This window comes from Sander vitreus, chromosome 6, assembly GCF_031162955.1.
Source record: "Sander vitreus isolate 19-12246 chromosome 6, sanVit1, whole genome shotgun sequence".
Classification (NCBI taxonomy): domain Eukaryota; kingdom Metazoa; phylum Chordata; class Actinopteri; order Perciformes; family Percidae; genus Sander; species Sander vitreus.
In genome coordinates this window covers 17142936-17165101 of record NC_135860.1, presented here as the reverse complement: position 1 = coordinate 17165101, position 22166 = coordinate 17142936, and the positions used below count along the sequence as shown (strand labels likewise).

The 22166-nt window shown below is 37.1% G+C and overlaps 5 protein-coding genes across 7 annotated transcripts; 4 read left to right on the top strand and 1 right to left on the bottom strand.

Annotated features, from left to right (window-relative positions):
* Positions 1–419: 419 nt before the first annotated feature.
* On the top strand, positions 420–2181 carry hcst (hematopoietic cell signal transducer). Its single transcript, XM_078253187.1, has 5 exons — positions 420–480; positions 1005–1075; positions 1256–1276; positions 1461–1595; positions 1830–2181. The coding sequence occupies exons 2-5, from the start codon at positions 1036–1038 to the stop codon at positions 1871–1873; spliced, it is 240 nt and encodes a 79-aa protein (XP_078109313.1). The 5' UTR covers positions 420–480; positions 1005–1035; the 3' UTR covers positions 1874–2181.
* Positions 2182–4629: 2448 nt separating this feature from the next.
* On the top strand, positions 4630–5837 carry tyrobp (transmembrane immune signaling adaptor TYROBP). Of its 2 annotated transcripts, none has more exons than XM_078251893.1 (5): positions 4630–4878; positions 4959–4994; positions 5094–5237; positions 5331–5398; positions 5513–5837. In XM_078251893.1, exons 1-5 carry the CDS (start codon positions 4743–4745, stop codon positions 5567–5569), a joined length of 441 nt encoding a protein of 146 aa, XP_078108019.1. In that variant the 5' UTR covers positions 4630–4742; the 3' UTR covers positions 5570–5837. The 2 variants fall into 2 exon arrangements, with proteins under 2 accessions (XP_078108019.1, XP_078108020.1); XM_078251894.1 differs by having other exon boundaries at positions 4632–4878; positions 4974–4994.
* A 99-nt stretch (positions 5838–5936) lies between these two features.
* LOC144519009 (uncharacterized) lies at positions 5937–7810 on the bottom strand. The gene is made up of 4 exons (XM_078251891.1): positions 7768–7810; positions 7425–7472; positions 7171–7239; positions 5937–6956 (listed from the first exon to the last, which is right to left on the bottom strand). The coding sequence occupies exons 3-4, from the start codon at positions 7217–7219 to the stop codon at positions 6670–6672; spliced, it is 336 nt and encodes a 111-aa protein (XP_078108017.1). The 5' UTR covers positions 7220–7239; positions 7425–7472; positions 7768–7810; the 3' UTR covers positions 5937–6669.
* A 1425-nt stretch (positions 7811–9235) lies between these two features.
* On the top strand, positions 9236–15735 carry LOC144519773 (casein kinase II subunit alpha-like). Of its 2 annotated transcripts, none has more exons than XM_078253186.1 (15): positions 9236–9335; positions 10053–10147; positions 10449–10523; positions 10692–10820; positions 10936–11047; positions 11173–11274; positions 11385–11435; positions 11529–11588; positions 11753–11836; positions 11954–12064; positions 12235–12336; positions 13191–13291; positions 13401–13549; positions 13693–13782; positions 14886–15735. In XM_078253186.1, the coding sequence occupies exons 4-15, from the start codon at positions 10720–10722 to the stop codon at positions 14999–15001; spliced, it is 1179 nt and encodes a 392-aa protein (XP_078109312.1). In that variant the 5' UTR covers positions 9236–9335; positions 10053–10147; positions 10449–10523; positions 10692–10719; the 3' UTR covers positions 15002–15735. The 2 variants fall into 2 exon arrangements, with proteins under 2 accessions (XP_078109312.1, XP_078109311.1); XM_078253185.1 differs by having other exon boundaries at positions 10446–10523.
* A 1132-nt stretch (positions 15736–16867) lies between these two features.
* LOC144519770 (serum paraoxonase/arylesterase 2-like) lies at positions 16868–22137 on the top strand. The gene is made up of 9 exons (XM_078253181.1): positions 16868–17025; positions 17153–17223; positions 17313–17368; positions 18137–18299; positions 19669–19795; positions 19973–20176; positions 20261–20342; positions 21195–21323; positions 21480–22137. The coding sequence occupies exons 1-9, from the start codon at positions 16949–16951 to the stop codon at positions 21639–21641; spliced, it is 1071 nt and encodes a 356-aa protein (XP_078109307.1). The 5' UTR covers positions 16868–16948; the 3' UTR covers positions 21642–22137.
* Positions 22138–22166: the final 29 nt, after the last annotated feature.

Here is a 22166-nt window from a genome sequence, read left to right as displayed (position 1 = left end):
CCTTTACCAGGTGCAACATTAAAGTGCTGCATTAAAGCATCAATATATATAATCCATTGATATTATATAGACAATTCTGTAATGAATTATTCTGCATAATGGATAGTTTTACCTTCTTGTAAGAGAGTATTTCTACACTGTAATATTTACTTAGGCTAAGTAAAAAATCTGAGTACTTCTTCCACCACTGCTGAATTGTGTATTTTATTTAATTATTTTGATGGATTACATAGATTTACATTACATTACATTTAATTTACTATCAGTGTATGCTATTCTGTACTATTACTCTATAATGTATACCTACTCTGCTACCATCAGTAATCAGGCAGTTGAAATCTGCCAACCCACATTGAGTTTCCACAAATACAAACAGGAAGGAAGAAAATTCGACGTCAGCCCTCAAAAGTGAAAACTAAAGGGAAACGGCGTCACATCAACGTTTAGATTCCAGACTGCAGGTCAGCCCGAGGAGCACAGGTATGAGAATCTTATCTCACACCGACTTTTTCTTCCTCATCCCAACTTTTAACCATTCATTCATTTTGATGTCTCTGTCAAGTCACAACAAAATGATTTTGTATGTAGTTTTAGATTAAAGATATACAACCAGAATATCTGGTGAAAGTATGTTCTATTCAACAGTCTGTAAATACAGATTCTGTCACATAAAATACAATTGACAGAGCTTAATCTTTGCGATATTGCGATGGTTTTATAGAGCTCATTTAAGGATTTGTTAATGATTTTCTTATTTCTTTTTCTTATGTTTTCTATGTGTCTTTTTGTCAAATGACTTCCCCATAAACATTCTTTACGAGTTCTCTATTCAGTACTGCAGAATCAAAAGGTCAAACCTACTGTTTCAAACCGTATAGGTGATTTAACTTTGATACTGAAATTAAAACACAATAAAATTTGAAGGATATGAAATTAGTGAATGCATTTCTACATTTTTGAAACATGTAGCACATGACAAAGTTTGACCTCTTTTCGTCTTTCAGAACACTCACCACTGAGTTGACAAACTTGACAATGGCACACAACAAATTCTTTATCGTATTTTTTCTGTGCAGTAAGTACATTTTCATAGCTTTGCTTTCCTATCACACATATATTATGGTGGTCTTATACAGGAAAATGAAACCACAGACAACGGAAACTTAACTGACAAAGGTGTTGATATATGGCCTCAATAGCAAAAAAACGACAGAATCGCTCATGTTTTCATGTTTGCTTCTTTTCTTTCTCTAAGACCTGGCTGTGGCGCTAACAGGTACCTACAATAAAAAGAAGACACACAAAACTTTGAAATTCAATTTTTATAAATGTTACAATTGAGAAAAACAAGCAACACAAATGCATACCCAGAGGACTATATCTGATGAATCATTTGTTCCAGTCAGCCTTATAGTTCATCTTCCGCATCCCACTCTTTTCTGTCTGTCTATGTTTGCCAGAGAGCACTGTGTCCTGCTACAGGATCGAGCCGGGGACAATAGCAGGCATCATCTGTGCAGATGTGCTGCTGACCCTTATCATTGTCATTGTCACCTACCGATGTGCCAGTTTAAGGCGTCAGAAGATAGAAAATGGTGAGGCTATGTGGCTGAAATGAGTGATGTTTTTGTCGTGTTTATATATGCAATGTTGTGTGATAGAATGATAGAGTAAATTAAGTTTAGATGAAAAGGTTTATGAGGGGCCGGCCTTTCAGATCTGCGTATGTTTTTTCATACTCCTGTTTAATTATGATGCACACATTTTTCTCTGTTGTTAAAACTAAACTCTCTCTTTTTGTGTGTGTGTCTCTTCTCATCTCTTCACAGCTAACAAAGTGTATATGAATGTACGGGCCAACTGCAAGAGCTAATCTAAAGATGGTGCAGTACATTATGAAATTATGTTAATTTTTTTTAGATCCTGTTATATAAAAAAAATATTACAAAATTGTATAAAAGATTAATTGATTTCTTTTTTTACATTCAACCTTTGTTGCAATAAACACAAATAGAGGGTCTTGCACATATTACATTTCTGCTTAGCCTTACAAGGTGAGCTTGTGGTCTCCTCTCTATCTGCTTGGAGTTATTTTGCAAAACCTAATAAACAAGATGTGTGTCAGACTGTTTAAACTAAATCATGTTCACCAACCTCAGAAATAAAATATCTCTGAATGCTTTCAAGTTTCATGTAATGTTGGCACTGTAACACCACCATTCAGCACCCTCTGCAGTTGACTTTCGGTAGCACAATGCTGTATTTCAATAGGCCCTAAAGATTTTATGTAGAAATATTTTCATTATCAAAGGCTACACTGATACAAGTGATTTCCAAAAATAGAAGACAGACCCAGTGATTTTACATGGATGTTTTACAGTGTAGCATCTGACAAACCACTGAGTTGATTATGTATTAAAATAAATGTTGATTCATTTTCAGCTTTAGCATATTAACGAAAAAAACAAAACATGTATAGAATACTTCAATGTCTGATAAGATTTTTGTTGAATGGACATTCAAAAGATACTATTTTTGTTTATCTGTATGTGTTTGATTGGTTTACATGTTTGTTTTCTTGGTGGGTTATCTCAAGGTTTGCTGTTTTTTCCCCTCACAAATACTTATTCTCATCTATTTTATCATGGAGGTGACATTTGAGCAGTGTGACCTGATTATTTTTGGGGCCAATGATGTTAAATATCGCTGTGTTTGTTGAGATGATACTGTGGTTAAATGGCTGTCTGCCTTTTCAGTCACAAAGAACATGTTGACCAAACCCAATTCCATATCTTTGTAATATCTGTCTGATGATCTACTCTATAGATGCACTGTGTTGTTTCAGTAAATGCAGCGGAAACACTTTTGGATAAATAACCCCATGTGATTTTTCAAGAGGAATTGGATTGGAAGATTTATTGCTAAACTGTCTCTTCTCACTTTTACAAAATGTGGGAAATTGTTGCAGTGCTGTTGTGCATGAGGAATTTCCCTTAGCTTGTAATTGTGTAGAGTTAACTATTGGACTTAAGGGCAGCTTTCGACACCATTGCATTAGACAGTTGGCAGCTTAAGTCCCATTTGGAAATAAATCTCTTTTCTCCTGTCCTGTCATCAGCCCCCATAATCTGAGTGCCTCAAGGTTCAATTCTGGGACCAATCATGCTTTCATTGTACATCCCTGTCTTTCCCTGTTTCGTTGATGACACCGAAACCTACCGTTTATCTCCCTGTGAAATCCAGAAATTGCACCTCACCTGTTTGGTTTTCTAATTGATACTAAACTAATGTCCTTCAACTTTCACCTCGGGGCATCCTGCTGCTGGCCTACATGGGTTTAAAACTGTCTGATTGCAAGGTCGCTGGTTTAAGTCCAGCTAATTCTTTATTGATCAATTATAAGATAATTCTTTATTGGTAAATCTGTAGTTAAAGTGACAGGCTAAAAAACAGAATTGTAGTGTCGTGCTCATGATTAAGTAAACATTACTTCTTCATTACCTCATTATGTTCATGGCCCTTCAGAAAAAGTGCTAATCTAATTAAAAAAAATAATAATTTTATTCCACACTTGAATCAAATGTTATTCATCAATGTTAAAGATGGACCAGGTCAGCACTTTATTTGAAGGGCCACAAACATGATGACGTAATGAAGAAGTAATGTTTACTTAATTATGATCACAACACTACAATTCCGTTTTTTCTTTAACTACAGATTTACCACTGAAGAAGACATGACCATCATTAATAAATCAGAAATAATGATGATTGACATGATGCATTAATTAAGATATTGTTTCTGCATTAAGTCATGCATGAGATACTATTAATCCTTGTACATTACTGATAGTTCAATGAATTCTGGCTTTTTCATGCATGAAAGTCATGCATGAATTCATGGTAATTCATGTACCCTTATTATAAAGTGTTACCAATTTTTTTATTACATGTAACTTTTCATATTCATTTATTTAGTATTTTCTGAGGTATCAGTTTGTTGAACACTTTGCTATATTAATAAATAAATTGTAATTATTGTTGTTGTGTGCTCAGTACATATGCTGTACACATGTATGCATGCATTCCATGTATGTATTGTAGATATTTCATATATTCATAAATAATTATTATTAATAATAATAATAATAATAATAATCCAACATATACATATTTAATCATTTATATTTGAACATTATGAAACAAAAGTCTCCTTGACAAAAACAATAAAAGTGTGCTTTCATTTCACTGACAGGACATCAGCATTAGAGATAAACCTGTGGTTGTACAATGGCTCACAGACAGGTATCAGTAACTGTGGCCAACCGCCCACTCTAAACCACAGGTCATGAGGAAATGCTTTCGGAGATATGAAAGCATGCATTTCAGCAGAAACAGAAATTAACCTGACCTTATATAGCTCCTTATCTTGGCATTTACTTGGACGCGTTAATTTACAGAATTAACTATACTGTTACAAAGCCAAAAAGAAGGCCTGAATCCTCATGACCAAATGTGACAGACCAGAAGAATTTCTGTTTATATGCGACCTGCAACCCTAACATGAATGTGACATTACAGAGAAGAAACAGACACACCAGCTTCCTCTTCTTTCAGTGAACTTCCTCCTCCTCCTCATAATCGCATGCTAACAACCCTGACACCACTGCCAGTATCATCTGTGGACAGCTCTTCATCTGTGAAGTGTGAACCCTCCTACACTTGGCTTTCAACATCTTGTTTATGGGTGCGACGACAAAGCCATTTGAAAGAGAACAGAAGGACCAGTGGCCCTCAACCTCTCTCTTATTTCCTCCTTTGCCAAAAACTAACACAAAGAAGATGTCTGACGCTCTTTGTATTGTGGGTTCATTGTTTGGTGAGAAATATTTTATGTGTTTTGACAGTAAATGATTGAGGCACTCTCTTAACTGTTGTCATTATCTGAGGTGTTAATAGCTCTCTGTCTTTCAGGGTCGGCAGAAGGACAGCAAGGTATAGCTTTCTTAAACCTTTTTCCTCCTGTGATGCTGGAATATGATTTTGTGTGTTTTGGTTTTGTGTTACTGACACTGTGTCTTCATTCGTTCACAGACTGTGGTTCCTGCTACCTGATAAATATGGCGTCTGTCATGGGCATTATTGCCTCTGATATTCTCCTGACCATCTTCATCACTATTTCTGTGTTCTGCTTTGCAAGTCACCACAAGAGAAGGAGGGAATGGGATTCTCGTGATGGTGAGCAATAACTTTGAGTGTATTGCTGCTAATTTGTGAGCATGCTTTGTGGTAATATGGCAGGTGGGGCAGTAACTTGACACTTTTTAACAGGTAAAAGAAATCTGCCATCTTCAGTATCAAAGAAAATGGCAACAGAAGTCACAGAATCTCCCTATCAGGTAAAGCAAAACTATATTGCTATTATTCAAGCCTCAAAGATACTAAATATGAGAATTGTTTTAAGTTATATATTATTTGTGTTTCCAAGATGAATTGTTTTGATATTGTTGTAGGAGTTACATGGAGTCCAATCAGATGTGTACAGTGAGCTTCGGCACTTTAGGAAGTGAAACAATGGAACTTCAAAAATACCAACATCAGACACTCTTCTACACACTGCTTGTTTTGCCACTTATACTGCTGAAGCATTATAGGTAATAAAATACGTTATAAACATATGTATATTTTGAATGTAAGTGATTTATTAAGTACTGTGTTGTGATGAATGTGATGTTCTCTGCATCACATTCCTGTTTTTTGTAAACCTTAAGCTGTCTTCAAATATGTATTTCTATTTCTATTTAACTGATCATAAATTAAACTACATTTTAAAACCAACATTTTATTTTTTTCTGTATTTGTATTTCAGAAGATTACTTACACATTTTCACATTACAGTGAACATACAAAGACATTTCAGGCTCAGCTAGATTCTGTTCTAAATCATCAAAAATAGTTGTCATGCTCATTTCTTTTTCTGACACCACAATCGTACCAAATATCACGATTTAGCGTCTTTAACCAGTTTCCATGAGTAAGCCGAACACAAAATTGTCAAAACCTGTTCTGATGTTCACATGATCACATCACAAAATACATGTCAACATCTAAATTTGGATGAAAAAGTCCCAGAAGCAACTGTATTTGGAAGCAGCCAGAGAGCTGCCTCCTATGACTCAACAGATGGTGGCCCTTGACTCATTATGAGGAAGAAATAGAATCTGGGAAAAAAGAATTGCTATTCAACATTATTTTCATATAACAAAGCAAGGAGAATGCTTCTTATAATTAGACAAGGATTAAATGTAATAATTTAAATGTGCATTATATGGTGCCATTGTTTTCTAAGACAGACTGGATGGATAGAAAACATTTGCTTGAATTAAATGCAATGAAAACACACCTTTGTATGATAATCAGTAGGCTCGACTCTTTGCTGGAACAGAGAAGCTACTGGGCATGTGCTCCGGAGGTGCTAAAACATATATGAAAAAGACAGATCTTTCAGGAAAGAAATCACTGTATGCATCATTTATCAAACAATGCTGTTATTACTAGTGGGGGAAAAAAAACTTTTTATACCTTTTGGTTACATTTCAGGGCTGGAAAATTCTCTGGTTTCTGTAGGAATATTAAAACCAATTGTTCATCCTCTGAATGTTCAGAGCATTCACTTAGTCACTTGGTCTTGACTCAAACTGATAACTTGTTTCCCTGACAAATCTTCAGCCTTCTGAGCATCCACCGTCACTCCTTCCTCACTGTTAAGATCAGTCCGCTCTTGGCTTGCTTGATGTGCCCCGTGCGGCCCACCGTGCTCCGTGCTCCCCTGGTCCTGAACCAGCCTGCTGCTCATATCCATCAGCCTCATGTTGGTTTTCCTCCTTAATGGTGCCTTATCTTTCTCCACAACTTTAGGAATCATGATCTCATCACTGTCAAGGCCTTTGAATGCATCTGGGAAGAGTAAAAGTTACAACATCTGCAACAATATATCATCTGCACTGTTACAGACATTGGTATGTTAGTTTTAACTTGAATTTAAGGTAGCTCTGCTTTCACCTCCATTTTTATCAGATACTACAGGTCCTGCAATATTAAAACATCTTGTTTAGTTCATATGAAATTAAATATTTTCTCTACATTTGTATGGGAAATAAAGCCCACATACCTGTACATCTATTTGTGTCAATACTCTCGGTAGATTTTGCCTCTGACATATCTGTGAATGAGTTTGATGCTATATAAAATGAAAAGATGATAGGCACAATAAATTGACAGCTGTTTTGTATTGTGATGTGAGGCATGTGTAACACCAAATCAAAAGACAATTTAGAAATCAAAATAATGTTTCAGTTATTAATAAATACAGTGTAATCCACTACTACTTGTTTCTTTCAACAGGAGAAAAAACACAAAATGTACCTTCAGAATCTTGCTCTTTCACAGGTTTACTTGGAGGGTTTCGATATGCTGAGGACGTAAGAAAATATATGATAAAAATCATGGTGGTGGTTTTATATGGTAACAATCAGATAATGTCAAAGGTGCTTGCTACACCCTGTACACCCTGAGGATATAGCTAAAAGATAAAGCAACACAAATGTCTCTGTTCAGATTTAGTCTCTTTTGTGACCTGGTCTTTGAAGCTCACATTTATGTTCTTGGGGAACAAAAAGTACTTTGAGGATCTGGTGAAATTAGACCTTCATGTTTATAAACTGAATCTTTCCTAATGTACATAAAAGTTACATTTTGAATCACAGACCTGTTGTATTTGCAGGTATGGTCTTTTCAGTAGTTGTGCCAAGTGCATCTATAACAAGAATAATGAACAAGTTATGCAATAGAAGTTCACAGTAGTGGTTTAACCAGTTATTCACATCATTTCAAAAAAGCAGTGGGACTATTTTGCATGGAAGACAACATATAATAATAATCTCACCATTTAGGAAGCTTAACACATTTTCTTTTCGTGCTAGAAAAGAAAGAAAGAAAAAACAAAAGGTGTTATCCCTATTGTCCTATTAAATCCTAAATACTAAATTTTAAACGTACATTACAAAAGTGGAGTAAGTTCAAAACAACGTTTGATCTCTTCCAGTTGGTTTACCTCTGATTGGGGCAGTTAGCACTATAGTTGCAAACAGAAGAAGTAAACAACACATGAAGCTGAAACAAACACAAATGAATTCAAGATTAACATGCATGTTTATATCAAACATTATGGCATTGTCATTTGCAGCAGGGAATTAAAATATATTTCAGTGACAGATGTTTTTAAAAAGACAAATATCTTTTAAACAAAATATACAAAACCCACAGCTTCATTGTTGACTTTGGTCCTCAGCTGTCCACTGTTTGTCAGCAAGAGTGCTGTTTTATGTACTGCTGCTTTATCCTGAATTTTTCACCTTTAATAGGTTTACCCTGGTTAATTATAGATTCTGACAAGATGTATCAGATAGAGTAGTCAAAGACTATTTCTGTGTGTTTAACAGTGCATGACTTGCACGCAGAGGAACAGCAATTAGGCTACAGATTGAGTTGACAAGAGTCTGTTTATTATATCAATTCAAGATGGAAACAAATGTTCTCAACATTCAAACTCACAAAGAGGATTTGTCTTTCTGTCTTGATTACAGGTGGTTGGTTACTTCGGGAAAATGCCCCTGGCTTTTATATGACTGTGGTAACTATAACCTTTTAAATTATGCCACAGAACATGTATTGTTTTGTGTCACTATTTCAGCATTGTCCATTTACCCAGTGAGCCCTATATTTTGCCTAAACAAAGACCTTTTTAAAACAGGCCCTACACTGAGTGAGCATTGTCGTCTATAGAAATGTCACTTGGTAGAAATATCCTGAAATGGAGAGCACACAATATGCAGTAATCAGGTGACGAAAAGCACAAAACTATTTGAAATGCAGTCTCATTTGTGGGCATGCTGTAGCTACTCCAACTAATAGGCCTATATAAAAATGTGAATTATGTATTGTTGGTCTACTGAATCATATAGCCTATGTCCTCAACTATCTTAGCTACCAGGACCTTTGGTGGTTAAACGTGCATGTTGCTTGTGGAAATTAACAGTGCGTTTGTGGTTATACAAGTAAAATTCACTGACAAAACATTACCGTTGTGACTGAAGGCTACAGACGCATGCGATGCAGATAAAAGTTTCTGCCTCTATCAGACCTGTTGGTGGCAGAGGGAGCTACAATCTCCCCCATGAAAAAGAAAAAAGGACAGCGCCCTCTGCAGGAGAGGCTGTTCGCACTAAGCTCTTGATACTAAGCATCGCCATATTGACGTCCCAACAACGCTGAGAGGTAATCGTGTTATTTAACCACAAATCGTCGTAGGTTCGGAACTGCTGTTGAGTGTTTTATATGTGAGGAAAAGCTGCGAACAAGTAACACAACCGTGGTGCCTTTCTACTGCTCGATCACAGTGTTTGTAGGATGTTTTTTCAAGGCGTTGTCACTCAGTTGCCTCGCCAGCCAGCAGGCTATTCACTCCCCTAGCCTGCTAGCTTAGCACTTTCCAGCTTTCGGAAATATATTTTTCGAAGCTTGTTCGTTAGCTCTAAGTTAATAATAACCACTATAATGATTATTTGACTGTTTTGACGCCGGGTGTTCATTCGGTTTCGTTACAGTCCCATAATGTGACCGAGAGCTAGTTGTGACTTTCCAACCGGCTTTTCCTCTGCTGTTGACGAGCTAATGCTAACTAGCCAGCTACCCGATTTGCCTGATAGCTAGCTAGCTGTTAGCACCACTGCACTTGTGCAGGCCTTGGGCCACAGAGGGTTTGTGCGCACAGTCACCTTTTCATTAAAGTAGTTAGCGGGCAAACTGGCTATAACTGAACGAGTGTCTTGTACCAGGGAGACCATTTGTCGATTGGATGCATTTCATAAAACCATTTAAATGTAGCCTTACTAGCTTTATTGGCTGGCATACATTAGCTCACATAGTTTGTTCGTGTTTGCTTAATTGACAGCATTGATTTTAATCAACCTACTTTCTGCCTTTTTTCAACAGGAGGAGATACTGCCTTGGTATAGCCCCCAGTGATGACTGTATTGAGCCCTGTACCTCCTGATTAGACTGGTTGGATGCCCCCATTTAACATTCAGGTCTCTACATTTCACACGCCACCATATTTAGACACTTAATTTAGTTTTAGTTGATTTTTTCGTGCGTGATATTTAAATAAGAGATGCTGCTTTTTTAAGATACTAATTTTGCTGCCTTCCGCATGAAACATCTGCAGTTTAATTTGAAACGACATCCTGTAAAACTGGGGAAACATTCTCAAGTTCAAATATCTTTTAAGCTTTGATTAGCATTTCTCGGTTCTACATATGGTGTTAAACTAATATGAATGATTTTACTGTAGTTGGCTAACTATCTGTTTTACATCTGTATCCCCAGTAGCTCTTATTATAAAGGCATCTCAACTGCTCTTGTTTGAATTCATCTAACACCATCATCCTGGAGGGAACCTCCCAGGTATTGTTCCCTTTTATAATTAGATTACATTTTATCACCTATTTGTAGTTATGTGATGTCCTGGAGTGCTAACCATTGTACACAAAATGCTTTTAAATGGACATGTGTTTTTGTTTTTTTTCCATGTAAAACTCATAACTCATTTAAAAAACTCAATTTTTGTTTCAGGAGATTTAGAGAAGACCCTGTGTAGAATATGTCTGGCCCTGTCCCAAGCCGCTCTCGAGTTTACCCTGATGTAAACACACAGAGACCTCGGGAATATTGGGACTATGAGTCCCATGTTGTTGAATGGGGGTAAGGCAAAAGGGAATTGTTGGCGCTTTAGTTGTATTTGTTTTTTTGTTTTTTTTTGCTTTGTTGGGTAAGCAATCTCAACATTGTTCACCATAGCTTTTTGTTTTGTTTTTAGGAACCAAGACGACTATCAGCTAGTCAGAAAACTAGGGAGAGGCAAATATAGTGAAGTGTTTGAAGCCATAAACATCACAAACAATGAAAAAGTGGTCGTCAAAATACTGAAGGTATGGAAATAATCAATTGATTATCCTGATAATTCATGTGGTTTTGCGAGTGTTTTTCAGTCAATCAGTCATAATATTTTGTCACCTCAGTGGAGATTTTGTATGAATCGTATCATTGTTCACAGCCGGTCAAGAAAAAGAAAATCAAGAGAGAAATCAAGATCCTAGAGAATCTGAGGGGTGGCCCAAATATCATCTCACTGTTAGATATCGTCAAGGATCCTGTGGTAATTCTGTTCTCCTGCACTGTAACAGTTTTGAACTTGTATATGTACAAGGTTTCATGCATAAACACATTTTATGAAAACAAAATTAAAAGTTATCTTTTTCCTTTCAGTCCCGAACCCCTGCTCTGGTCTTTGAACATGTGAACAACACAGATTTCAAGGTACAAAAAAATTGAATTGTAATTTTTGAATATGCTAATACGAATATTCTTTTTTTTTCTCCAAATGGCTCATACATTTATATTCTTTTACAGCAATTGTATCAAACCCTATCTGACTTTGACATACGGTTCTACATGTACGAAATCTTAAAGGTAAGAAACGGCTTTTGGTACGCTCAATTTGTTACACTATTTTATGGTCTGCATTGGTTGTTAAATATTTGCCAGAAACCTTATATCAAGCTCTAGTTGCATCAGTTTAACATTCAGTGGATACTCTTAACATATATATTTTTTTTTATCTTTTTACCTATTAGGCTCTGGATTACTGCCACAGTATGGGGATTATGCACAGAGATGTCAAGCCACACAATGTAATGATTGATCATGAACACAGAAAGGTATTGTCTCACATGCTGACCATTTTCTTAATTTCTTGTTTTCCCTGCTGTGACACGGGCTAATCACATTTTTTGGTAAACATTCCACTTAATTATTAATATTTTTTTTACTTCCAGCTCCGCCTAATCGATTGGGGTTTGGCAGAATTCTACCACCCAAACCAGGAATACAATGTGAGAGTGGCATCCAGGTACTTCAAAGGACCTGAACTGCTGGTAGACTACCAGGTGAGCCTCCTGTACTCTTCTTCTACGTGTCTAGTCATGCCGGTTTTACACAAGTTGGTTAAAATGACACTTTGATTATAATGGTATTAAAGAAGGGAGAATTGTTTTGTTTTTTTGAATACATCCATGGAGCCAGTTCAAGCCTTTTCACCTCTTTATATTATTTGTAGATGTATGACTACAGCTTGGACATGTGGAGTTTGGGTTGCATGCTCGCCAGCATGATCTTCAGAAAGGAGCCTTTCTTTCACGGTCATGACAACTATGATCAGGTATGTAGAATCAGTTCTTTTTAGTGTAGTCTTTTGTGTATGTGGTCACAAACGTGGCTTTAAGACAGCAGTGCCTGGGGCACAAACATTGCATACGTAGTTGTCGGTTTTACCCAGTCAAATCCACATACTTCTTACACCTGACATAGGCCTCATAGCAGCTCTGCACTGGGGTTTTATGTCTCCCAAAGGTATATCAGCAGTTATTGAATGAGGGTAGACATTTATTATCAACTTTTTCGGAGTTTGGTGCACTGAATGTAAAACAAAAGGGTTAAAAGACAAATGTAGGACTGCACCAGTGGACACAGGTCATAACACGTTACTACCATGGATGGGGTTGTTTGTGTTGTGGGCTTTCCCTACATACACTCTTAACACTGTACGCTGAATTTCCACTTTATTCCATGGCTCTTTTGTGACACTGCAGTTGAAATGGTGTTTCAGTTCTATTTGTACACAATAGCAAATGTTGATTTAATATTGTATAGGAGTTAATATTTTTCAAGTTATCTTATACAACTTCCACACTGTGCATAGATATTGAACTTTAATTATTTCTCTAGTAATCAGACAGACCATGTATACTAAAATGAATATTACACTGTCAGGTTTGATAATAATAGAAAATCTTCTCACACTGTACATTTAACCAGATGTTTATTTCCATATCATTAGTCTCCCATAATTACCTCTTTATTGACATAATGTATACACTCCATACAAACCCACTACCTTATCGACTCAAAACACCATAAACTGCTATGGTATCTATGCCCCTCAATACCTTTCATATGATTAAACTGAACTGTATACTCTTTTAATTGTTGAATTACGCTTCTTCCAACTTGCAGCTTGTGCGAATTGCAAAAGTACTCGGCACCGAGGACCTGTACGACTACATTGACAAGTACAACATTGAATTGGATCCACGGTTCAACGACATTCTCGGAAGGTAAAACATTGGAGCCATTTGACCGTGGCAATGTTATTCAATATTTTGACTAAGATTTCAGCTAATGAATACTTCACATTAACACCGACCCCTTGTCTGTTCTGTATAGACACTCCCGCAAAAGGTGGGAGAGGTTTGTGCACAGCGAGAACCAGCACCTGGTCAGCACAGAGGCTCTAGACTTCTTGGACAAACTGCTGCGCTATGACCATCAAGCCCGCCTCACGGCCAGAGAGGCCATGGATCACCCCTACTTCTGTAAGTTTGCTTCTCACCGTTTTCATATTACCCTGTCTGCATCTCTTACTTTTTGCATGAGCAAATTGCCTCACATTTGGGTACACTATGTGAAGTGGCTTGATTGTGTCAGCACATGTTATCAAATCCACTTTTGTTCTTAGATCCCATCGTTAAAGATCAGGGAAGAGGGGCGACTCCGGGAGGGATGGCTGCCAGCTCCACACCAGTCAGCTCCTCAAGTATGATGGCCGGTAAGTAATCCTGCTCAGAATGACACGTTCCTCTCTAGGGCTGGGTACCAAACTGAATACCTTTTTAGGCACCGACCGAATTGTCGAGTATCGAAAAATACCTCGTCATTCAATACCCAATCTTAATACCTAAGGAGTAAATCTCATCAGCGTCATTGAGCCAATAACCATGCAGCTTGCTTCTACCAAGATCTAATAACTGTGGTGATTGGCTGTCTAACATTACACGTAGCAGATACACGTAGGAAAAACTCTACGTTACACACAGAGTTGGGGCTCTCGTAGTATGAGCTGAAAAAGAAATACAAACATTTGTGCTGTAATTAGAGCTGGGCGATATGGAGAAAATCAAATATCACGATATTTTTGAACAAATACCTCTATCGATACCGCAAAGATATTGTAGCGTTGACTATTGGTGCTTTCACAAAATATTTACACAATGAGATTTTTCATAAATAATCATCAGTAATGTGGATATAATGTCTAAGTGGGTAAAGGCAAATAATATAACAGTTACAACAGTCTGGTAAGTTAAGAAAATGACATCACTTTACTGTAATGCAGCCTTTAAAACTAGGAAAAGACAACACTTATGTCATATCGTGATATTACGATATCCAAAATCTAAGACGATATCTAGTCTCATATCATGATATTGATATAATATCGATGTATTGCCCAGCTCTAGCTGTAATGTTGTAATTTATTTTTATTTTATAAAAAAAATAATCGTTTAGGAACCGGTTTCAAAGTCACGGTATTGGTACCACTACCAGTATTGAGAATCTTTGAACGATACCCAGCCCTATTCCTATTCCTCTCATAATCTGACTTTTTATGAAAGTTATATCTCGTATACGCAAGTAAAGTAAGATATTGAAAGGCTGCATAGAAAGTTACATTGATAATCAGACTATTTTGTGGGGGGGGGGGCTTCAATTTAGAAATACACTTTGTAGATTGTAAGAAAAGTTCTATCACAGTCTGACTTTTTTGAACTTTTGAGTTTGCATTGACTGCAAAGTTATATCTCTAGTTTGAGATTGTGATTTAAATATGACACATTACCAAATGATTAAAGAGCCCCTTGTCTCTCTTAGGCATCACCTCAATGTCCTCCTCACAGCCACTGGCTAACATTGCTGGATCACCTGTCATCTCTGCTCCCAACACCCTGGCCACACAAGTCCCTGCAGCCACCGGGGCTCAACCCTGAAGCCACTTCCTCACCTGTGTTTATGTGTGCTCATGGCCATGTCCTGCCTAGCTCTCACTGCAGCCCAGGGCCATGGCTCCCCTTTTTATGTTGAAAATAACAAGGAAGAAGATTTAAATTGCTTTTCACATTCAGTTATATTTTGACACCTGGACTTGACAGAAATGTATTGTTGCACCTGTCAGGATTATTAGAATTAATTTGGGTGTTATTTGACAATGCCATTGTCTAGAAACTTCTAATAAGATGTAGACATGAAGAGAATGGATAATAAAATTTATTTTGTATGTTCCAAATATACAGTCTTGCTTGAAACTGTTTGATGGGGATCCTGCTGTATTACACTGTGAACCTTTACAAGACTTCACAAAACAGAGTCAGGAATCTGGTGTGCCCCACCTAACAGTGCTCGCTGGTTGCACACAATGTAATGTGCAGGAGTTGTTGGTGTTTTGAAGTTGTTAGATGCTATAATTCTTTAATTGGACTTTTGTAGATATTCTACAGTTACTGTCAGGTTGCATGCACCCAATGCTGAGTATCACAGGGTCAATAGTTTGCCAATTTTATCTTACTTTCACTTCTATATGTGTATGTATGTGTTCATGTTTGTTTTTTATGAAGTCTCTTACACTTGATTTTGATTACATAGACAATTTTGTAACTTTTTGTTTTATGTTGGGAGGAGTCATCACCTACAAAAACAACTTCAAAAATAAACAATTTAAACAGGGCTTTGCAGGCACTACATGTTATTGAGTGTACTGTCTGTTGGATTGGTTGCATTGAGTGAATCAAAAGCAGATGACAGCATAGTAAGTGTATCTCACAAGACAAGTTCCCTTGGATGTAGAATTCATTTTGGCATCAAATGATTTAATGTGTGATCAAAACAAAGTGGATTCCCCAGCGTATTGCCCTTTCTTCATACATAAACATTGGAACACTGAGTGCAATGTATTTATCCTTAATCATTTTCTACATAGTTTTTTTTTTTATTCTTTTGAATTATGGATGCATCACATCTGTTGACAATGCTAGAACGTTTAAAAAGAATAAAAGGTGTAATGTAATTTATGGTACAACTCTGCAGTAGTCCATTTACATTCACAGCATCCGATAGACAGTCATTCAAAAGGACAATACTGCTTCCATCACACAAGGACTGAACCTGTACTGAACACAGCATATCAAAACTGATCCAACAGCTTAAAACTCACTATTAATTGCACTATTTAATTGACACTATAGCATTGAGCTGTTTTTAGATGCAATTTGGATAAGGACTAGTGGCTCAAACCATTCGGAATAATGCTGCATTCATGTCCTTCTCATATGTTGGAAATCAGAAATACTAAACACAACATCAAATGTCCCGTATTTTATCTTGTGAATCAGGAGATAACGATACAGGACTATGGTCCAGCAGATGCAAGATAAAGAGTGGGGGATCGTGCATCAGGTCTATCCATATTTACAGTCTATGGGTCTATCATATCGAATGCCAGTGTGGAAAATGCAAGATGCCATTGTAAGTAACTGGAGTATTCGTATATGTGCTTACGTGCAGTTTAGTGTCACAAATTATTTTCCAAAAACGGAGTGTCCCAAATTATGAGGGTCTTATTTGAGACAGGTTAGGGTAGGGTTAGGGTAGCACAGGTGGTTTAGCAGGTTCATAATTAATTAAGGACATTGTATGGGGAATTTGGGACACTAAACTGCACGTATACCTCGTACATGCACCAAATACAAGATAACAACGTTAATCACTAACAACAAAAGAAGACATGTTTGTTCACATGCTTGCAACAAAAATAAACAGATTTGTTCACATATTTCCGATAGTCATGAAGGCAGCATTAGTTGCGCCTGCTGTGACACGCCTCGGCTGAAGTAGTCTGGCATTAAAACCAGTTTGTAAAATTGATCCGTCGTGATTCCAAAATGGGAAAGGTGGCTTTCATCTCGCTTGTAATAGCTGCCCTATCGGCGCTGCTCGGAGAGAGGATTGTCAACTTAAGGTAAAATAAAAAGCAACTCCGTTAATGTCGAAACGAGGAATATGTTCCGCCTGTTCCAGAGTTTTTCTTTAGAAAACAAAGTTTTATTCTGGCCACCTGACCTAAGGTAACTTTGAAAACATTGCAGGAAAACGACCCTCGCCTCTAGGGAGCTGGTGCAGAATCACCTCCCCAACTGTGTTGCGCTGAAAAATCTGGGTAAGTAACTCCAGGAGAAAACGTAGCAAAAATTTGAGAGGAACGTTAAGCGAACATTAAAATTAACTGTGCAACTCTCGTGCTTTCAGATTATGGCTCAGAGGATATAACGATCCTTGGAAACGGGCTTGCCTTTATCAGCACTGTGAGTATTTGAGTTGTAGAGCAGCCAAATGTAAGCCTTGAATGCAGCAGTGCAACTCAATAAAGTGCTTTTTTGCTTATCTTATCATCACGGCCTGACTCTTTCAATATATCAGTCAGGGCCGTTAACTTGTGTTTTTTTTAAAACATTTATTTTATTGTTATTGATCAGGGCTGCAACCAACGATTATTTTCATTATCGATTAATCTGCTGATTTTTATAAATCGTCTACATAAAATGTCAGAAAATTATTAAAAATGTCCCTCGATTAATTTGTTGTCTTACCAACAGTCCAAAACCCAAACCTATTTAATTCACAGTGCACTTAAACAGAGCAAAGCATGAATTCTTACTGTTCGAGTCCATTTTGGCATTTAGTGTTTGAAAATGACTTGTCAATCAGTAAAATGGTGGCCGATTTATTTATTTATTTATTTATTTTTTCTTCCGAAAATCGACTAATCGTTGCAGCTATTATGGATATTGTTTGTTTGTTTATTCCCTCCAATGATCTCTGAAGATTAAACAGTCCTTCCTGAAAACCGCATGAACTTCCCATAAAGACCATTTGGTTTATCTGTTTTTCTCTTGAAGTGTACTTGGCTGGCATTTCTTAAACTGCAGAAAAAGGTGTTATTTAGGTACAGCGGAGAAAAAAAACAACTCCTATAAGGGTTATGCCACTAAATCTGACCTAAGGCTTGTTCTTTTACAACCCACTCTGCAATGTTCTATATGTTCTGCATAATTAAGTTAATATATCTCAAGGGTCTGAAGTATCCTGGACTACCATCCTCAGATGTGCCAGGCAAGATCTTCTCCCTTGATATGGAAGATCCTCGGATGAAACCAGTGGAGCTGCGCATGCCAAGAAACTTTGATCTGGAATCATTCAACCCTCATGGCATCAGTGTATTCACCGATCTAAGAGGTATACAAGCACTTATCACGTATGTGTTGTTGCACACATATCACACACACACACACACACACACACACACACACACACACACACACACGTACACACGTCTCTACAAGATAGCACCTTAAAGGAACACGCAGACTTATTAGGACTTTAGCTTATTCACCATATCCCCCAGAGTTAGATAAGTCCATCCAGTCCTTCTCATCTCCGTGTCTGACGCACCTACCGCTAGCCCCGCTTAGCACAGATCCTGGAGGTAACCGGCTCCATCTAGCCTACTGCTCCCAATTAGTGACAAAATAACGCCAACATTTTCCTTTTTCCATGTTGTGATTTGTATAGTCACAGCGTGTACAAATAACAAAGTCATATGAGACACAGCCATCTTCTAACCGTTTACATACTGGGAACTCAGAAGGCAAAGCACTGTTACTTCTGCTATTTGGGCGGAGTGATTTTGTGCACCTGAGAAGCGCCGTGGTGAGGAGCAGAGAGTAACAACGGTGCTTTTCAGGTGTTGTGCCAATCACTCTGCCCAAGTAGCAGTGCTTCCTTCTGAGAATTAGTTCCCAGTGTGTTTACGGTTAGAAGATGGCTGTGTCTCATGTGACCTTGTTATTTGTACACGCTGTGACTATACAAATTACAACATGTAAATAGGAAAATGTTGGCGTTATTTTTTTCACTTATTGGGAGCAGTAGGCTAGATGGAGTCGGTTACCTCCTAGATCTGTGCTAAGCGAGGCTAGTGGTGGGTGCGTCAGACAGAGTTACAACACGCACGGAGATGAGTCGGTATGAGACGCTAGGGGAAAAAGCGGTGGTGGGAAAAGAGAACGCTATTATTGGCTGGGGGTTACACACCCAAGTGGGCCCAATGGGTCTTTGTTGACACCCCAAAATGTCCCGACTTAATAAAAAGAAAAGAGAAAAATCCAGGCAGAGGGCAGGGTCTCTGCAGATACAGACACCTGCACACACTTCTACTGGGTCAGAAGTGATGATTGAGAGGGATTACTTTTTTATTGGTCTATACATTGTTTTTTGAATAAGTTATTGCATATTATACTTGTAATATGTCAGTGCTAAAAAAACAAGTAATTGGTGTCAATTTGTATGAAAATGCATGGGATTCTTTTTGAGGGAAAAGTAGTTGTAGATTTTCCTACAACGGTAAAATGGAGCAGTTTAGACCTCCAACATGTATTGAGCTCATTGGTCTCATTTTAGTGTCTGTACCTATTGTAGCTTCGATAATTCAGTTTTTTGTTTTTTTTTTAAACTTGAAGTTATGCATGTCTCTCTTATGTGTACACACACACACACAGTTTCAGCCAGTATTTTTATTTACAGTGCTTTCCTTGCTCCTCATCAGATGACGCAATATACCTGTTTGTCGTCAATCATCCTCAACACAAAAGCCAAGTAGAGCTGTTCCAATATGTTGAGGACGACCACTCACTGCTGCATCTGAAAACCATAAAACATGACCTTCTCCACAGGTACAGTAACTGCACTTGAGATTTACTGTATACAATAGGGTGATGTAGTCAGTGTGCAACAATATTTGTAAAACTATCCCATCTTATCATAAAATAGTTATGCATATTGTGTCTAATAATATAATTATTGTATAAAATAAAAGTCATTTTTCAATTCTGATTTATCTTTCCATGCAGTGTAAACGATATTGTGGCAGTGGGAGTGGAGAGCTTCTATGCAACCAATGATCACTACTTTACCCATGAACTCCTTAAAAGTTTGGTGGAGCCTTTTCTGTCTCAGCCTTGGGCTAATGTTGTGTACTACAGTCCTAAGGAAGTAAAAGTGGTCTCTGAGGGATATTACTTTGCAAATGGAATTAATATCTCACCAGACAAAAGGTAAGAATAAAAAATGCAGCATAATGGTTATTTATCATTGAAATGTCTGAATTTCTTCATTTTAATATTCTTTTTCATTTACAGACATATATATGTGGTAGATTTATTTGACCACAATGTGCATGTGCTGGAGCGGAAAGAAGACAATGGGTTGGTCACTGTGAAGGTAAATAATTCCAAATGTCAGCGATATCTTATGGCACATTTCGATAATCCATTTTAAGACTGATAAATGAATATGCTTCATCAACTTTAATCATTTTTTAATTTATGTTTTATTGAATTTTGTGTTACTTAATTTTTATATTATTATACAAATATTACACTATACAGTATTTGTGTGTAATTATTTCTACATTTCTTAATTCTTAAAAAACATTTAGGGTTAGAATGTATGGAGGAAATGGGTATCATGATAGAAATCATCAGGATGTTAGTAATTTTCAAATATTGTACAGTAGTCGTTATTTATGTTTTAATTAAAGACATTAGGGGAATACTCTATTTAGATGTCAGAACTTTGTGAAACAAAAAACACAATATGATTATATCAGCTAAAAATCAACAAATGTTAACTTATTACCCAGCTCTAGTTGACATTACTTTCAGAATTATTTTTTTGCAAAGACAGCATCCTTTAAAGGAAACTTCCAGCATTATTTGAGTATTGTTTTTACATTCCCCATGCCTTTGTAATGTTAATTGTGACAGTTTTTACAATAATGTTGAATGATAAAGGAAATTGAATTATGTCAAATACAGTTGTTTATTATTCCATTAACGTTTACATCTTTAATGGAGGTAACGTGAAGTATCAATACATAGATTTTAATTTGAAAAAATTACTTTGAAATACAAATACGAGTAGACACAAATAGCATTAAAATGCTGCGAAACCAACACTGATGCTTAACAGTAAGGGAGTTAAGAAGAAAAACAGGTTATGCTAGAATTGTTAATTAAGTCAAGATACCAAGATGCATGTATAATCATAACCTTGTCTGTGACACCTCACCAGTCTGTGGCTGTGGGTTCACTCTGTGACAATGTGGAAGTGGAACCTGAAACTGGTGACCTGTGGTTAGGCTGTCACCCCAATGCATGGAAACTTTTTATGTTTGATGCCAAGGACCCGCCTGGATCAGAGGTTTGTCCGTTCACTTGTGAGAGGCCTGACAACATATAACAATATCACGTTTATTTTGCTGTTATCTGCCATATTCTGCTTACCTAAACAGAAGATCTGTCTATTTATCCATATTCATCTAGCTATCCTCCTTTCTCATGATTATGTCTTCTTAAGATCATCCAAATCCAGAACATTCATTCTGATCAGCCAGTGGTGACTCAGGTGTACGCTGACGATGGCCACGTGCTCCTTGGCTCCTCTGTAGCAGCTACCTATGGGGGAAAGTTGCTCATTGGCACTGTGTTCCATAAAGCTCTGTGCTGTGATTTGAAGTAGGCAATTATTCTTAAACATATGATGTAGTGATGATTTGAATGATGATGTATATATACATGGATATTACAGCACATGAAAAATGCTTTACCCTGTTCTACTAGACAGGATCTGATAATAAACCTAGAAAAGAGTGTCTGAAGATCCACTAGGATCGCTGGAGGAAGGTAAATGCGTTGCGTTTACCTGATTCTACAGTATAGCAATACGCCCTGGTTACAACAGCATATTTGAAAGTGCTTTCAGACACAGAAGTTACTGAACTTCCTGGATACTTGAACCACTCTGCAATAAGTACTAAAACAATATTTTCAATCAAACATTTGCTTTGCTGTGTATCATGAAAATAATATTTTCACTGGTCACCTGAACATTTGAAATCTGTACAGATGCATCGTTTGTAACTGAATGTTTTAATTGCTATTGTCACATTTGTTTCAGGTGTGCTGACACAGTGTGATTGTGAGTGTGATTAAATAAATACTGAAGTGACTTGTAGGCTTGCCATATATATATCTGTTGCTGGGT

What these genes read in the sequence shown, in the direction of transcription:
- LOC144519770 (XM_078253181.1), top strand. Translation starts at nt 16,949, where the DNA reads ATGGGAAAGGTGGCTTTCATCTCGCTTGTAATAGCTGCCCTATCGGCG. An exon ending in TGTTGCGCTGAAAAATCTGG is followed by an intron (nt 17,224 to 17,312) that starts GTAAGTAACTCC and finishes TCGTGCTTTCAG; the next exon opens with ATTATGGCTCAGAGGATATA. An exon ending in AGGACCCGCCTGGATCAGAG is followed by an intron (nt 21,324 to 21,479) that starts GTTTGTCCGTTC and finishes TGTCTTCTTAAG; the next exon opens with ATCATCCAAATCCAGAACAT.
- LOC144519009 (XM_078251891.1), bottom strand. Translation starts at nt 7,219, where the DNA reads ATGTCAGAGGCAAAATCTACCGAGAGTATTGACACAAATAGATGTACA. An exon ending in TGACACAAATAGATGTACAG is followed by an intron (nt 6,957 to 7,170) that starts GTATGTGGGCTT and finishes TACTCTTCCCAG; the next exon opens with ATGCATTCAAAGGCCTTGAC.
- LOC144519773 (XM_078253186.1), top strand. Translation starts at nt 10,720, where the DNA reads ATGTCTGGCCCTGTCCCAAGCCGCTCTCGAGTTTACCCTGATGTAAAC. An exon ending in ACATGTACGAAATCTTAAAG is followed by an intron (nt 11,589 to 11,752) that starts GTAAGAAACGGC and finishes TTTACCTATTAG; the next exon opens with GCTCTGGATTACTGCCACAG. An exon ending in CTCCTCAAGTATGATGGCCG is followed by an intron (nt 13,783 to 14,885) that starts GTAAGTAATCCT and finishes TGTCTCTCTTAG; the next exon opens with GCATCACCTCAATGTCCTCC.
- tyrobp (XM_078251893.1), top strand. Translation starts at nt 4,743, where the DNA reads ATGGGTGCGACGACAAAGCCATTTGAAAGAGAACAGAAGGACCAGTGG. An exon ending in TATTGTGGGTTCATTGTTTG is followed by an intron (nt 4,879 to 4,958) that starts GTGAGAAATATT and finishes AGGTGTTAATAG; the next exon opens with CTCTCTGTCTTTCAGGGTCG. An exon ending in TCACAGAATCTCCCTATCAG is followed by an intron (nt 5,399 to 5,512) that starts GTAAAGCAAAAC and finishes ATATTGTTGTAG; the next exon opens with GAGTTACATGGAGTCCAATC.
- hcst (XM_078253187.1), top strand. Translation starts at nt 1,036, where the DNA reads ATGGCACACAACAAATTCTTTATCGTATTTTTTCTGTGCA. An exon ending in TATCGTATTTTTTCTGTGCA is followed by an intron (nt 1,076 to 1,255) that starts GTAAGTACATTT and finishes TCTTTCTCTAAG; the next exon opens with ACCTGGCTGTGGCGCTAACA. An exon ending in CCTGGCTGTGGCGCTAACAG is followed by an intron (nt 1,277 to 1,460) that starts GTACCTACAATA and finishes TATGTTTGCCAG; the next exon opens with AGAGCACTGTGTCCTGCTAC.